This window comes from Anomaloglossus baeobatrachus, chromosome 9 (assembly GCF_048569485.1).
Source record: "Anomaloglossus baeobatrachus isolate aAnoBae1 chromosome 9, aAnoBae1.hap1, whole genome shotgun sequence".
NCBI classification, from domain to species: Eukaryota; Metazoa; Chordata; class Amphibia; order Anura; family Aromobatidae; genus Anomaloglossus; species Anomaloglossus baeobatrachus.
Genome location: NC_134361.1, coordinates 197,071,212 through 197,088,400, shown reverse-complemented (window position 1 = coordinate 197,088,400; position 17,189 = coordinate 197,071,212). Strand labels below are relative to the sequence as shown.

At 49.2% G+C, this 17,189-nt stretch overlaps 1 protein-coding gene across 2 annotated transcripts in view; it reads left to right on the top strand.

The window, feature by feature from the left end:
- The first annotated feature begins 7 nt into the window (after nucleotides 1-7).
- Nucleotides 8-17,189, top strand: part of LOC142251411 (protein bicaudal D homolog 2-like) — a 60,106-nt gene continuing 42,924 nt past the window's right edge. The window contains exons 1-3 of one of the 2 annotated variants that reach the window (XM_075324185.1): nucleotides 8-155; nucleotides 13,457-13,695; nucleotides 16,755-16,967. In XM_075324185.1, the coding sequence (XP_075180300.1) occupies nucleotides 13,495-13,695; nucleotides 16,755-16,967 (414 nt within the window). In that variant the 5' untranslated portion in view covers nucleotides 8-155; nucleotides 13,457-13,494. Of the gene's footprint in view, nucleotides 156-13,388; nucleotides 13,696-16,754; nucleotides 16,968-17,189 lie in introns of those variants that run through there. The other variant, XM_075324186.1, reaches the window with a different exon arrangement.

Sequence of the window (17,189 nt, the reverse complement as noted above, 5' to 3'; positions counted from 1 at the left end):
TTCGGTCGTTCCCCTGATGACTGAGGTACCGGAAACAGGCGGAGAGAAAGAGCAGGCAGCGGTCCGCACATCCCTGAGCTCTGCACACAAACCGACGGCTCCCCTGTCCGTCTAATGGCCGTGTAAAAACACACGACACGGAGGCTCATAAAGAAGTAAGTCCTATGACCACCGCGGGCGGGCGTTTTTTTTTTTTTTTTTTATTGTTGATTTGCTTTCTTGTGTTTTGTTTATCGCGCCCTCCCGTTCGGTTATTGTTTGCAGGAGGAGTCAGTAGTTTCTCCTTGCCCGGAGCTTGCAGCATCACGTGACCCGAGTCCAGCATCTGCTGCCTGGCCCTGTGTGGTGGAACTACTGCTCCCAGCAAATCTCTGAGGGGTGGGAGTTATCTGTATACACTGCTCTTGACCTTGGTTACCTGCTGCAGTGACAGTAATGACTCCTGCACTTCAAGAAGGGGGAACTGTCATGAAGAGGTGCCCACAAAGTGTTAAATGGGTTGACTACTTTTTTTTTTTTTTTTTTTCTTGTTTTAAAATCACTTTTACATTAAAAATTTTGCTTTTTATAACCTCTACGTTGCACTCACTGCAGAATGAGTCAACTGGGAATCCATCAGGGAGCTCTTTGATATAATTTACTCCCCTACACCCATTTTTTTTTTTTTTTTTTTCTTCTACTGTAGACTAGACGATGCTGAAGTTGGTTTCTTATTCATCAGTTTCTTCGGCAATTTAGTTTTTTCAGTTTTTTTATGCATTTATCAACAAAAATAACACACCACAATAATAAAATACAATGCACTGATGTGCCCTAATATAAATACACTCAAAACCAGCTGCGAAAATTATAAAACTGGCAAAAAAAATGGGCATCAAAGTGGGCACCAAAGTATGTTAGTGAAAGGGTAAAATGGCTTTGGGCCACTGATCTAACACCACAATTGCATATCTAGTGATGCCCCTAATCAAACTCAAGTGACACCAGCCTGACCTAAAGGGGTTTTGGGCATCAGAACTGGCATCAAATTGGGCAAATGGCCAGATTTTACAGATTTGAATAAGTAACTGGTGTTTTTGAGGGGTTAAATGGCTTTGGGCCACTGATCTCAAACCACATTTACATACCTGGAGATGTCACACATCAAATTCAGATCCCTCCAGCCTGGCCCAAACAGATTCTGGGCATCAGAACTGGCATCAAAGTGGGCAAAACCCACTTTTCACAGATTTGAATAAGTAACTGGTGTTTTTGAGGGGTTAAATGGCTTTGGGCCACTGATCTCACACCACATTTACATACCTGGAGATGTCACACATCAAATTCAGATCACTCCAGCCTGGCCCAAACAGGTTCTGGGTATCAGAACTGGCATCAAAAAGGGCAAAACCCTAGTTTTAACAGATTTGAATAAGTAACTGGTGTTTTTGAATGGTTAAATGGCTTCGGGCCACTGATCTCACACTACATTTGCATACCTAGTGATGCCACACATCAAATTCAGATCACTGAATGGCCAGAACCTGTTTGGGCCAGGCTGGAGTGATCTGAATTTGATGTGTGGCATCACTAGGTATTTAAATGTGGTGTGAGATCAGTGGCCCAAATCTATTTAACCCCTCAAAAACATCATTACTTTTTCAAATCTGTAAAATATGGCCATTTGCCCAGTTTGATGCCAGTTCTGATGCCCAGAACCCCTTTGGGCCAGGCTGGAGTGTTGTTAATTTGATGTGAGACATTACTAGGTATGTAAATGTGGTGTTAGATTAGTGGCGCAAAGCCATTTAACCCCTCAAAAACACTGGTTACTTATTCAAATCTGTGAAAACTGGAGTTTTGCCCACTTTGATGCCAGTTCTGATGCCCAGAACCCCTTTAGGTCAGGCTAGTGTCACTTGAGTTTGATTAGGGGCATCACTAGATATGCAATTGTGGTATTAGATCAGTGTCCCAAAGCCATTTTACCCTTTCACTAACATACTTTGGTGCCCACTTTGATGCCCATTTTTTTTTGCCAGTTTTATAATTTTCGCAGCTGGTTTTGAGTGTATTTATATTAGGGCACATCAGTGCATTGTATTTTATTATTGTGATGTGTTATTTTTGTTGATAAATGCATAAAAAACTGAAAAAACTAAATTGCCGAATAAGAAACTGGACGAATAAGAAACCAACTTCAGCATCGTGTAGACTAGTAATTGCGGGATCATGGCTGGTGACTGGTATTAGACTGTTCAATATCTATCTGATGTCTGTTCTGGACTAGTCATGGAGTGAGCCAGATGACCCATACACCTAGGTGTCTATGGCTGTGTTCACGTGTAATGTAAAGAACCAGGCTCTGAAGGGTGGATGGGGAGGAAAACAACTCTCTGGATTGGACAGACCCCCAGCGATCAGGAAGTTATCCCTTAAAGGGAACCTGTCACTAGAATTTTCGCTATGAAACTAAGAGACTCCCCTTTTGCAGTTCATTGGCTGCATTCTAGTAAGGTTCATCTTGCTACTGGCCCTCCTTTCAGACCTAAATAACAACTTTATAAAATATTACCTTTTGCTATGTTAATGAGGTTTGCTGGCCACGAGGGCGGGCTGTATTGCGTCCGTTATTCCCCCTCCTGCCGCTGTTCGCCGTCCCCCAGTGTTGTTTGACATAGATGAGGCCGCCGCCCTCATGTTACGCAGTGCTCCTGAAGTCTCTCGCATGTCCAGTGGTACTATCGCGGGACTGAGCACTGTTCAAATCGCGAGCGCCGGTGATCTTATTGCGCAGGTGCGAGACTATGGGCAGGTACTTGGATGACGCTGGTGATGACATTGTCATCACCAGCGTCATCCAAGTAGTCGTGCATGCGCAATAACATCACCGGCGCTCGCAATTTGAACAGTGCTCAGTCCTGCGATAGAGCCCCTGTGTATGTGCGAGATTATGGGCGGCTACTTGGATGACGGTGGTGATGACAATGTCATCTAAGTACCAGTCCAGAATCTCGCGCATGCGCAATAACCTCACCGGCGCTCGCAATTTGAACAGTGCTCAGTCCCGCGATAGTGCCACTGCGCATGCGCCAGACTTCAGGAGCACTGTGTAACATGATGGCGGTGGCCTCATCTATGTCAATCAACACTGGAGGACAGCGAACAGCGGCAGGAGGGGGAATAACGGACGCAATACAGCCCGCCCCCGTGGCCAGCAAAGCTCATTCGCATACCAAAAGGTAATATTTTATAAAGTTATTTACGTCTGAAAGGGGGGCCAGTAGCAAGATGAACCTTTATAGAAGGCAGCCCAGGAGCTGCAGAAGGGGAGTCTTTTAGTTTAATAGTGAAAATTCTGGTGACAGGTTCCCTTTAACCTTCGGATTAAATTGTTGCAGGAATAGTGAGGCGGTGTTCAGAGATTTTCTGTACCTTCTGGTAGACAAAAGCGCCAAAAAAAATGCATTTTTCTTAAAGGGAACCTGTCAGGTCCCATATTGGCTCTAACCTACAAGCAGGGTGATGTGTGTCCTAGAAACTCCTTCCTCTCCATCCCTGTGTTGTAATATTGTGTAAAATGTATGTATGTATGTATGTATGTATGTGTGTGTGTTTTCTAACTTACATGGTCTGTATGTAAATGAGCAGAGGGACTAGTCCCTTGGGCGTCGCTTCGCTCCGTCTAGTTTGCCCTTTTTCTGTGGTATCACGCCCCTGTGGGTGTGATACTATGGATTTACATAGGCTCCTGGAATCCTGCACGTGTTCGCTTCTCATTCGCGCAGCCTTCTTAGCCTGGTGTTTGCTTGGCGGCGTTAGACGTGCTCTGCGCAGGAGTCTTCTGATCATGCGCGGTGTGCTTGTGAAGCCGACAAGTGTACACCCGCCTAAGAAGGCACTGCGGCTGGCTTATTTACAGGGTTTTTCCTAAATCAGGAAACTCCTAGGGTTTGTGCACACCACATCATTTTTTTTTTTTTGGTATATTCTGCAAAAAAACCCCAAACTGTGCTTTATTCACCCTCCCCGGGTCCTTTGCTGCTTCTGTTATTGTCTGCAACGCTAATAAAGGAGCTCAACTGCTTTGCCTCAGTTGACTGCATGTATTATGTATATGCCTCACACATGGATGGATGCACTGCAGCTGAAACGGGAGCACCTCCTAATACGAGTGCCCAGCTTTTTGGTTTGCTCAATGTCTTCCATTCCCTCCTTTTGTTCACTGAAGGCTTACATCTGTGTTATGAGCAGCTTGTAGGGTCTTCATCTGTAATGCACCATTATTAGGAGAAAATGCCATCTGTTAGATTCTCTTCTCGATGCATCAGCAGGATTACTGTAGGTATTCACAGCACTGGGGGTGTAGCTGTGGCCTTGGCCCCATCAGCGGGCCGTCTGCAGACTGTGGTTATGGGGAAGTTCACGATGGCTTCCTGTGTGACTGACTGGTGGCGTGTAAAGAGCACAAGTCGAGCTTCACCACAAGCTGTGTGATTCGAGAAATGGGGTGATTTTTTTTTTTTTTTTTGTTGAGGTTGTGACGAGAAATTTGGATGTTTCCCCCTCTACATACCTGCTGTTAGAGCAGACCAGAGCAGGGCCGGATCCTGGTGTTTGGAGGCACAGAGGCACATACTGACCCTTGCCCTATTGCACGTGGAAGGGGGTCTCTATTACAAATCAGGATTTACTGCAAAACCAGTATTAAAGGCATTTTTTTCCACTACTTGGACAATCCCTTCTCATCATTCCCCTCAAAAATAACAAAGCCTATACTCTCCTCCAGTGCCGTCGTACTTCAAGCGATGTTATGTATGTATGTATGTATGTATATATATATTACACACATGTATACACATACATACACAATGAAAGATTTGAGGATTATAGGCGGTAGGAGTTTATGGGGCCGCCTTCTTGGAGAGGTGGTCATATAGGCACTGTTGGACATCCACTTAGGCTACTTTCACACATCCGGATTTTTGCTCTGCGGCACAATACGGCGTTCTGCATAAAAACCGCAACCGGCTTTTGTAACGCCGGTTGCGTTTTTTTTTGCATAGACTTACATTAGTGCCGTATTGTGCCGCAGGGGCTTGCGTTCGGTCCGGTTTTTGCCGCATGCGGCAGATTTAGCCGATGCCGCGGCCGGATCGAACGTTCCCTGCAACGTTTTTTGCTCCGGCAAAAAACACCGCATCGCACCGCATCCGGCCGCTGCGGCGCATTCTTCAATGCATACCTATGGAGGCCGGATGCGGCGCGATGCGGAAAAAACCGCATCCGCTCGCCGCATGCGGTTTTTCCACTGCGCATGCTCAGTAGCATGCCGCAACTGGAAAAAACCAGACGGGCTGCATGTAAAAACTTATGCAAAGGATGCGGTGTTTTCGCCGCATCCGTTGCATAGTTTTCACAGCCGGATTGAGCCGCAGGGCTCAAACCGGATGTGTGAAAGTAGCCTTACATGTGACGCCCCTGTGGTAACCAGGTGTCACAAAACAGGGTAACGTCACTGCAACAGCTCGGGTCCTGCTTAACTGTGCCAGTCACACGCGCGCACGAGACTCCCATAGATCCAGGTGACAGGGCTTGGCACTCTGAGCTAATAGGCAGCCAACTGAGGGGGGACAGATCAGACCTGGGGAAGGAGCGGGTGGCCTGGGAGGTGTGGGTAGACAGCGGAATAGTCAGTTTACAAAATGAGTGAAGTTGGAGGAAGTTAAGTGAAGTAAGTGAAAGTGAACAGTCATAAGAAAGGTGTCAAGACAGACAGACAAAAGAATGCTGAGACAGAGTCGTAGAAAGACACCGCAAGGACCTGAGAACAGCCACTCAGGGGAGAAAGTAGCTGGAGAGTGAGAGAGCAAGCTCCAAGGACATGGGGATCCTGTGGGGTGGACATCCAGGGCTCACAGTACTTTGCACACACGGGGTGCAGAACCCAGAACAGACCAGGACTTCAAGCCATCTGTTAACTCTGCCAAGCGGGTGGGTTTCCAAGACTCCTCTGCCACCACTGTTGTCCGAGGCATCAACAGCAAAGGGAGGACTGGGACATATTCCCTTAAATAGTTCAAGCTGCCTGCGGTAGGACCCAGACACCAGGACCTCCAGGTGCTCCACGCCAGGGAGGGGACACACGCACACGCATGCACGCACCAGTGGGCGAGTGGCACCAGGTTGGTGGAGACAGGACTCTGGCACACCAGCACGTCCCTAGCGTGCGAACCCAGCTGTAAGTAAAGTGACCAAACTGCACTTCCCTGTCTGGACTGACTTATTGCTGCGCGCCTCCACATTAACCCTTACCTACCCCTGGGGAAAAGCCCTACTCACGGAGGGCTCCACCATCCATGCTGCCCCCATCCATCACCCCCAGGGAAGACCGGCAGTGGCGGCCCTATCATCCCTGGCCGCGCACCTAAAGTGGCGTAGTCGGACTTTTTTTTATTTTTTTTTTCTTTTTGAATTTAAAAACTGTTCGACGGTGCCCCCGTATCCGGGACCCCTCAAGCCACGGATCGCCCAGATCCGAGCAGCTCGGCTGCCCCGAGGCGCGATATATGCCCTCAGAATAGTGGGGACATGCTTGTAGTTGCACATGAAGCTGGCCTTAGCTGTCATCAAGAAAACATCTTTGTTGGAAACCTTTCATTGCTCCGCATGTTCGTTCCTTGGGGATATTTCCATCTTGTGTTGCAAGCACGTGCTATAACTGAGTAGGGGGTCCATCTCTGAAGACCCCTTTCTTCGGCGCTCTATTGGGAGACCCAGACGATTGGGTGTATAGCACTGCCTCCGGAGGCCACACAAAGCAATTACACTAAAAAGTGTAAGGCCCCTCCCCTTCTGGCTATACACCCCCAGTGGGATCACTGGCTCACCAGTTTTCTGCTTTGTGCGAAGGAGGTCAGACATCCACGCATAGCTCCACTGTTTAGTCAGCAGTAGCTGCTGACTATATCGGATGGAAGAAAAGAGGGCCCATACTAGGGCCCCCAGCATGCTCCCTTCTTACCCCACTTGTGGTTTGTAAGGTTGAGGTACCCATTGCGGGTACGGAGGCTGGAGCCCACATGCTGTTTTCCTTCCCCATCCCCCTGGGGGGCTCTGAGGAAGTGGGATCTTACCGGCCACCAAGCCCTGAGGCCGGGCTCCATCCACAGACCCATAGAACCTGCTGGATGTGGAGCGGGAGTGCCGTTCAGGGACAAGGCCCTGCAACTTTCAGGTACTGTGTCCCCGTATGGCAGGCCACGCACACCCCAGGCTTGCTGGGTGTGCTAGTGCGCCGGGGACTGTAGCGCTGTGCGCTGGGCTTATAGTCCCCGCAGATTACTGGGGGACTTTATGTGTGTGGATCGCCGCGCCGACCGCCCCTGGAGCGGCGGCGCAGCTGCGACTTGTAGTGCGCCGGGGACGCGCCGACCGCGCTTTTACGGCGGCGGCGCTTCTAACTTTAGTCCCCGGCTTTCTGCGGCCTAGCTCCGCTTCGTTAACGCCCCCCACCCTGTCAATCAGGGTAGGGGAGAGACGTTGTTCAATCGGCAGCGCCGAGGGCTGGAGCACGATTTACATGCTCCAGCCCTCTCACTGAGCACAGTAGGATACAGGCTTCGCGCTTTTTCTCTGTGCACGCCCTAGGCCCGCCCCCAGGCTTGCAGCTCCCCAGGACGCCGGCAGCCATTATACACATGCAGTCTGGCTGGAGAACGGACGCAGGCTCTGAGGGACCCAGGCTAAGGGTTTTCTGGCGACCACACACCCGCGCTAAGCGGGCGGTAAGCAGCACATACGTGCGGCCCCACTAGTGCCACAGTGTTATATTTGTTTACTGCACTGTAAGGTCGCTTCTTGGCTGTACACCCTATATTGCTTTGAGGAGACAACAGCATGTCATCCGCAAAACGCAAGGGTGCCAAGGCACGGGCTGTATACGCTGCTTGTACAGCATGTGGGGCTAATCTACCAGCAGGCTCCAACGACTCTCATTGTGTGCAATGTTCAGTCCCAGTGGCACTTCGTCAGCCAGAGCCTATTGTGGTGGTAGCCCAGGCAGAGACGCCTGTGAACCCTACCCCGGTGACGGGGACAGAATTTGCAGTCTTTGCTGATAAAATGTCTGTGACTATGACAAAAATCCTGGAGACCTTGCAGTCCAGGACAGTTGCTCAGACCATGGACACCGCTGTGTCTATGTTCCCCGGCCCCCCTCAGCTGGAATTAATCCGTAATTCAAGGGGGTCCCAGGCATCACAGGCTGAGGGCTCTGACTCGGATGACAGTCCCAGTCCGCCTAAGCGAGCTCGCTGGGAGAGACCCTCCACGTCATCACGCGGATCAGGGTCTCAGCGAGAAGGGTCTCTATATGATGGCTCAGAGGTGGGTGATCAGGAGTCTTGTCCTGACGCCGCACTCAATTTGGATACGCCAGATGGTGACGCCATGGTAAATGACCTTATAGCGGCCATCAATAGGCTGTTGGATATTTCTCCCCCAGCCCCTTCTGCAGAGGAGGCAGCTGCACAGCAGGAGAAATTCCATTTCCTGTATCCCAAGCGTAAATTGAGTACTTTTCTGGACTACTCTGACTTCAGAGAATCCATCCAGAAACACAATACTTATCCGGACAAGCGTTTTTCTAAACGCCTTAAGGATACACGTTATCCTTTTCCCCCTGACGTGGTCAAACGCTGGACCCAGTGTCCAAAGGTGGACCCTCCAATATCCAGGCTTGCAGCTAGATCCATAGTTGCAGTGGAGGATGGGGCTTCACTTAAAGATGCCAATGACAGACAGATGGACCTTTGGTTGAAATCTGTCTATGAAGCTATCGGCGCGTCGTTTGCTCCAGCATTCGCGGCCGTGTGGGCGCTCCAAGCTATTTCAGCTGGTCTGGCACAGGTGGACTCTCTCATACGTCCAGCTGTGCCGCAAGTGGCGTCCCTAACTACGCAAATGTCTGCGTTTGCGACCTACGCTATCAATGCGGTACTGGACTCTACGAGCCGTACCTCAATGGCATCCGCCAACTCTGTAGTTTTGCGCAGAGCCTTGTGGTTAAAGGAATGGAAAGCAGATTCTGCTTCTAAAAAATGTTTAACCAGCTTGCCATTATCTGGAGACAGACTGTTTGGTGAGCAATTGGCGGAAATCATAAAACAGTCCAAAGGTAAGGACTCCTCCTTACCCCAGCCCAGATCAAGCAAACCTCCACAGAGGAAGTGGCAGTCAAAGTTTCGGTCCTTTCGAGGCTCGGGCAAGCCCCAATTCTCCTCGTCCAAAGGGACTCAGAAAGAGCAAAGGAGCTCTGATTCCTGGCGGGCTCACTCACGCCCCAAGAAAGCAACCGGAGGTACCGCTTCCAAGGCGGCTGCCTCATGACTTTTGGCCGCCTCCCTCCGCATCCTCGGTCGGTGGCAGGCTCTCCCGTTTTTGCGACATTTGGCTGCCACAGGTCAAAGACCGGTGGGTAACAGACATTTTGTCTCACGGGTACAGGATAGAGTTCAGTTCTCATCCTCCGCCTCGGTTCTTCAGAACTTCCCCACATCCCGACCGAGCAGATGCCCTTCTGCAGGCGGTGAATTCTCTAAGAGCAGAAGGAGTGGTGGTCCCTGTTCCTCTTCAGGAACGAGGTCAAGGTTTTTACTCCAATCTCTTTGTGGTGCCAAAAAAGGACGGCTCATTCCGTCCTGTTCTGGACCTAAAACTGCTCAACAAGCATGTGAACGCCAGGCGGTTCCGGATGGAATCCCTCCGCTCAGTCATTGCCTCAATGTCTCAAGGAGATTTCCTAGCATCAATAGACATCAAGGATGCTTATCTCCACGTGCCGATTGCTACAGAGCACCAACGCTTTCTCCGCTTCGTGATAGGAGACGACCATCTTCAGTTCGTAGCTCTGCCATTTGGTCTGGCGACAGCCCCACGGGTGTTCACCAAGATCATGGCGGCAGTGGTAGCAGTCTTGCACTCTCAGGGACACTCTGTGATCCCTTACTTGGACGATCTACTGGTCAAGGCACCCTCTCAAGAGGCATGCCAACTCAGCTTGACTGTTGCACTGGAGACTCTCCAGACGTTCGGGTGGATCATCAACTTCTCAAAGTCAAATCTGTCACCGACCCAATCACTAACGTATCTTGGCATGGAGTTTCATACTCTCTCAGCGATAGTGAAGCTTCCGCTGGACAAGCAGCGGTCTCTACAGACTGGGGTGCAGGCTCTCCTTCAAAGTAAGTCGCACTCCTTAAGACGCCTCATGCACTTCCTCGGGAAGATGGTGGCGGCAATGGAGGCGGTTCCGTTTGCGCAGTTTCATCTGCGCCCACTTCAATGGGACATTCTCCGCCAATGGGACGGGAAGTCAAAATCCCTGGACAGGAAAGTCTCCCTTTCCCAGACGGCCAAGGACTCTCTGCAGTGGTGGCTTCTTCCCACCTCATTGTCACAGGGAAGATCCTTCCTACCACCGTCTTGGGCGGTGGTCACGACAGACGCGAGTCTGTCAGGGTGGGGAGCAGTTTTTCTCCACCACAGGGCTCAGGGTACGTGGACTCAGCAGGAGTCCACCCTTCAGATCAATGTTCTGGAAATCAGAGCAGTGTATCTTGCCCTACTAGCCTTCCAGCAGTGGCTGGAAGGGAGGCAGATCCGAATTCAGTCGGACAACTCCACAGCGGTGGCATACATCAACCACCAAGGGGGGACACGCAGTCGGCAAGCCTTCCAGGAAGTCCGGCGGATTCTGATGTGGGTGGAAGCCACGGCCTCCACCATATCCGCAGTTCACATCCCCGGCGTAGAAAACTGGGAAGCAGACTTCCTCAGTCGCCAGGGCATGGACGCAGGGGAATGGTACCTTCACCCAGACGTGTTTCAGGAAATCTGTCGCCGATGGGGAAGGCCGGACGTCGACCTCATGGCGTCCCGGCACAACAACAAGGTCCCAACCTTCATGGCACGGTCTCGCGATCAAAGAGCGCTGGCGGCAGACGCCCTAGTGCAAGATTGGTCGCAGTTCCGGCTCCCTTATGTGTTTCCACCTCTGGCACTCTTGCCCAGAGTGCTACGCAAGATCAGATCCGATTGCAGCCGCGTCATACTCGTCGCCCCAGACTGGCCGAGGAGGGCGTGGTATCCGGATCTGTGGCAGCTCACGGTCGGCCAACCGTGGGCACTACCAGACCGACCAGACTTACTGTCCCAAGGGCCGTTTTTTCCATCGGAATTCTGCGGCCCTGAACCTGACTGTGTGGCCATTGAGTCCTGGATCCTAGCGTCTTCAGGATTATTCCAAGGGGTCGTGGCCACCATGAGACAGGCTAGGAAGCCCACGTCCGCTAAGATCTACCACAGAACGTGGAGGATATTCTTATCCTGGTGCTCTGCTCAGGGAGTGTCTCCCTGGCCATTTGCATTGCCTACCTTTCTTTCTTTCCTGCAATCTGGGTTAGAAAAAGGTTTGTCGCTCGGCTCCCTTAAAGGTCAGGTCTCGGCGCTATCCGTCTTTTTTCAGAGGCGTTTGGCACGCCTTCCTAAGGTGCGCACGTTCCTACAGGGGGTTTGCCATATCGTACCCCCGTACAAGCGGCCGTTAGATCCATGGGATCTGAACAGGGTACTAGTTGCCCTCCAGAAGCCGCCCTTCGAGCCTCTGAGGGAGGTTTCACTTTCTAGACTATCACAGAAAGTGGTTTTTCTGGTAGCGATCACATCTCTTCGGAGAGTGTCTGAGCTGGCAGCGCTATCATCCAAGGCTCCCTTCCTGGTCTTCCACCAGGACAAGGTAGTGCTGCGCCCCATTCAGGAGTTTCTCCCGAAGGTGGTATCCTCTTTTCATCTTAATCAGGATATCTCTTTGCCTTCGTTTTGTCCTCATGCAGTTCATCGGTATGAGAAGGATTTACATTTGTTAGATCTGGTGAGAGCACTCAGAATCTACATTTCCCGCACGGCGCCCTTGCGCCGTTCGGATGCACTCTTTGTCCTTGTCGCTGGTAAGCGCAAAGGGTCGCAGGCTTCTAAGGCCACCCTGGCTCGATGGATCAAAGAACCAATTCTTGAAGCCTACCGTTCTGCTGGGCTTCCGGTTCCATCAGGGCTATAGGCCCATTCTACCAGAGCCGTGGGTGCGTCCTGGGCATTACGACACCAGGCTACGGCTCAACAGGTGTGCCAGGCAGCTACCTGGTCGAGTCTGCACACTTTCACCAAACATTATCAGGTGCATACCTATGCTTCGGCGGACGCCAGCCTAGGTAGAAGAGTCCTGCAGGCGGCAGTTGCCTCCCCGTAGGGGAGGGCTGTCTTGCAGCTCTAACATGAGGTATTTCTTTACCCACCCAGGGACAGCTTTTGGACGTCCCAATCGTCTGGGTCTCCCAATAGAGCGCCGAAGAAGGGAATTTTGTTACTTACTGTAAATTCCTTTTCTTCTAGCTCTTATTGGGAGACCCAGCACCCGCCCTGTTGTCCTTCGGGATTTTTGGTTTGTTTGCGGGTACACATGTTGTTCATGTTGAACGGTTTTCAGTTCTCCGGTGTTACTCGGAGTGAATTTGTTTAAACCAGTTATTGGCTTTCCTCCTTCTTGCTTTTGCACTAAAACTGGTGAGCCAGTGATCCCACTGGGGGTGTATAGCCAGAAGGGGAGGGGCCTTACACTTTTTAGTGTAATTGCTTTGTGTGGCCTCCGGAGGCAGTGCTATACACCCAATCGTCTGGGTCTCCCAATAGAGCGCCGAAGAAGAAGGGAATTTTGTTACTTACCGTAAATTCCTTTTCTTCTAGCTCTTATTGGGAGACCCAGCAGAAAACTAATCGTCTGGGTCTCCCAATAAGAGCTAGAAGAAAAGGAATTTACGGTAAGTAACAAAATTCCCTTCTTTCCTTGGATCATAAAAAAAGAGGCGATAGTGCTGATTTAGGCCAGGGCTACCCGATGAACGATGTGTCGTATGACACTGAAATCCCAGTAGGACATTGACACATTGGATGCATGGATTTCCTACGGTGTCGCTTTGCAACGTCCGTCAGCCACAAATGTTTTTGGATCGTCCAATTCTAGCTGCGATCAATACACTTGTGTTATTTACAGTAAAATCACAGATCCAAAATAGTAGCACACGTGTTTGTTGCCCAATTGTTTGAGAATTGCTGTTGCGCGTTTTTTCTGCACTACGTCCATAGGGCTCCATACACATAACGGAGGCCAAAAGTCTTGTAAACATTGCGGATCCATCGTTAGAACTTGTGACGGGGATCTTCTTGGCACATAACTAGGTCATGGGATTACTGTTCTGCAGAGATTTGTTTAACTTAACTTTTTTTTTTTTTTTTTCCCCTCCTCAGCAGGATTACTTGGCAGGGAACGCGATTCGCTTTCTCCTCCCTCCACTGTTCAGTTTCTCTCTCCTAGAAAGTAATGCCGTCTGCGCGTCTAACGGGCCGTCCGTGTCTCCTGCAGGTTGATCTGCAGGTTCTCCTTGTCTGGAAAGTAGCACAATGAACAGAGAAGACGTCGCCGTGCTGCGGGCCGAGCTGGATCGAGTGTCAGCCGAGCTGCAGGAGACCACGGAGGAGAAATTCCAGGCGGCTCAGTACGGCTTGGTCGTGTTGGAGGAGAATGCGGAGTTAAAGCAGAAGTATTGTGACCTAGAATCTGAATGCGATGCTCTGAAGCTGGAGATAAAGCAGATGAAGGAGGTACGTGAGGGCCGGGGCGCCGGCATATAGGACCCAAAAAATATTATGTGCTATAGATGCAAATTTGAGCACGGACACGCGTGCACATTGACCTGATAGAGTTCAGTGCAGTAATAATATTTATTAATTTATATAGCGCTATTAATTCCACAGCGCTTTACATACATTGGCAACACTGTCCCCATTGGGGCTCACAATCTAAGGTCCCTATCAGTATGTTTTTGGATTGTGGGAGGAAACCCACGCAAACACAGGGAGAACATGCAAACTCCTTGCAGATGTCCTTGGTGGGATTTGAACCCAGGACCCCAGCGCTGCAAGGCTGCAGTGCTAACCACTGAGCCACCACAAGACTGCAGTGCTAACCACTGAGCCACCGTGCTGCCCGAGTCTGTGATTGCTCGCTATGGAGAGGCGCCTTCCTTCCCTGACTTCCTGAACCTTCACCTTTCTTAGAACGATGGGGTCACAGACACTTTCTTTAATCTGCACAACAGCGCAGACTCGCAGCGTGGAGATTATACCCGCTCGAGGAAAGTCTGCTCCTTTAAGCTCTTTAAATGCTTTGTGTGATAATGCCTTTACCACTTATGCATTAATCACCTCGCCTGTGTATGATTCCTGGGGGTCCGACAGCTGGGACCTCAGCCGATCATGAGAATAGGGGTCCCTGTGAACTTAGGGGTGGCCCACCACTATACCACGCAACGCTGGCGGACAAAAATGGAAAATGGCCCCTGAGCAAAAAAACAAACCGTAAATGGTCTCTTTGCAGCCCAATATCTCATCAAAATGCAAAATTCCACCAACTTTGGAGGTAGGAATGGGCCCCCCTATCTCTTGGGCCTTTTTGCAGTTGCACCAAAGATATGTTTGTCCCTGCCACGCACACTACCAGCCCCATAACCCCTGCAAATGAATGTAACTGTTGTCACACATGCTCTGCTAATTCAATAATGCACCAATTTGGGATCTCCAAAACTGGTTTATCACCTACTATTCAGATGGGTAATGAATCATGTTTATGGGATTAGCCTCTTAAAGGGAATCTGTCACCAGGGTTTGCCACCTAATCTTAGAGCAGCAAAACGTAGGGGAAGAGACCCTGATTGCAGTGATGTCACTTACTGGATTGCTTAGTGTAGTTTTGATTTAAAATCACTGTTTAATCAGCAGTGGATTATCATTACAGGACTACTTGGTGAGCTGCCAGGTAGTCCAGGATAGAGAATCCAAAAAAATTCTAAGGCACCGAGAAGCTCCTCTCAGTTTATAAATCTTTTTGTCCCAGCATACAAAAGGTAAGTGCAAAAATAAAAGTTTCAGCCGACAAAAGGCCTGGACCCTGATTCCAGCCATGTCACTTACTGGGCTGCTTAGTGTAGTTTTGATAAAATCACTGTTTAATCAGCAGTGGAATATCATTACAGGACTACTTGGCATGTTGCAGGTAGTCCAGCATATTCATGAGCTCTGTATAACTGCTAGATCTGCAGCAGAGAAAGCATTCATTTTATCAAAATGACAGCAAACAGCTCAGTAGTATTATTCACTTATATAGCGCTATTAATTCCATAAATCAGCAACACTGTCCTCATTGGGGCTCACAATCTAAATTCCCTCTCAGTAAGTGACCGCTCACTGGAATTAGGGTCTCTGTTTCTACATTATACTGATCTCAGATGGGTGAGCAAAAACCTGGTGCCAGATTCCCTTTAAGGGGAACCTGTCAGGTCCCATATGCGCTTTACCTTTACAAGCGTGGTGATGTGTGGCCTAAAACCCCCTTCCTACCCATCCCTGTGCTGTAATGCTGTGTAAAATTAATTAGTATTACAACACAGGGTTGGGTAGGAAGGGGTTTTTAGGCCACTCATCACCCTGCTTTTAGGTTGGAATGTATATGGGACCCGACAGGTTACCTTTTAATGATTGGGCAGAGCGCTGCTGAAGCGCTCAGCCCAATCATAAGCAGAAAAGTGAAGTCACTCCGCCCTTGCTATGTATCTATATTAATTTCTATGGATCAGTGTTTAGCTTTCTGCTACAGATCATGGAGTCTGTGGAAAGTGGGTGGGGGATGAGACATAAGGAGCGGTCAGTGCTATGGTGGGGATCAGACTAGTGGTCTTTGGTCATAAATCCACTTTTAAAAAAAGGATAAGGCTTAGAAAATGCCAGCAGATGAAACTCTGAATTTGTCAGTTAAAGGGGGGGACCACTAGTGATGAGCGATGTGTTCGGTGCTCGTAATGCGCATTAGTGCTCGGAACTCGTTTACAGTGTATAAGCAAAGTCAATGGGGAACGCGAGTATCCCCATTAACTTCCATTATACTTTGTAAACGAGGACTGGGCATCAAAATGGACCGAACGATTTGGTCATCGCTAATGGTCGCTAACTTTAAAAAAAAATATGTAGGGGGGGGGGGGACCCAAAAAAGATATTCTCAGACACCCTATGCAATTGTAGCACTGTAGAAGCTGTCAGTTATGCCGGTGGCGGCCTAGTAAATAATAATATATCCCTTTTTATGAGGTTTGGGATTGAATGCCTTGTGAATTCGGAGTTTTATTGCAGCGATCCCTTTTAGGTTTTTTAGGCAATTAGTGCTTGTAAATGTTCGGTGACTTGTACCTTGTTTGTTTAGGAACTGCTGACTCTTTTACAAGTTTATGAAAGAACTGACTGTAAATTTAAAGGGGTTTTCCCACAAAAAAAAAAGTTTATTTTAATCAATAGATCGGGAAATAATGATGATTCCCACAATTGGATGTGTTAAATTAAATTAAATAAATCTTCCAGCCCAGGAAATGTGGTAAGGTCAGACACAGCCATTACACAGTACACAGTAGGGACACTTTTATATAAGATTTATCTCAGCACAGGAACATTTTTTTTTAATTACATCAAATTGTCAAACTTATTAATATCCTAAGATCTATTGATTTAAAATAAACTTTTGTTTCATGAGAAACCCCCTTTAAGTAGCCTAAGTGTTGGCTTGTAGGGCTGCTCAGTGTATAGGGAAACTTACCTGTTCTATGTATATTTTTCAGGCGCTAGCAGAAGCCCACAGCATCCAGAAGAGGACAGCCGCCGACGGGGAAAGCAGAGAAGAAAGTCTGCTAAAGGAGACGGCCTCCAGGGAAGCGAAGCTGACGGGAAAGATAGACGAGCTGCAGAGTGACGTCCGGCAGATGAAAGCCTTCATTACCAATACTTCTGCGGAAAATGAGCGGCTCGGCCTCGTCATACAGAGCCTTAAGAAGGTACACTGCAAAAAGAGGACAAACTAAAGGAGCTCTGATTGTAAACTGGTCTAGTGGCTGAGCTGCAATACCACACACAGCCTGTGGTCAGGTGCGGCGCTGTGTTCAGTTAAACCTATTGTGCCCCCTTTCTTCTACACATCTAATAACTTATTTTCAATTGCACGACTCCTTTAACTGCTAGTACTGCGGATTGTGTGTAGATCTCGCATCACGCTGTAA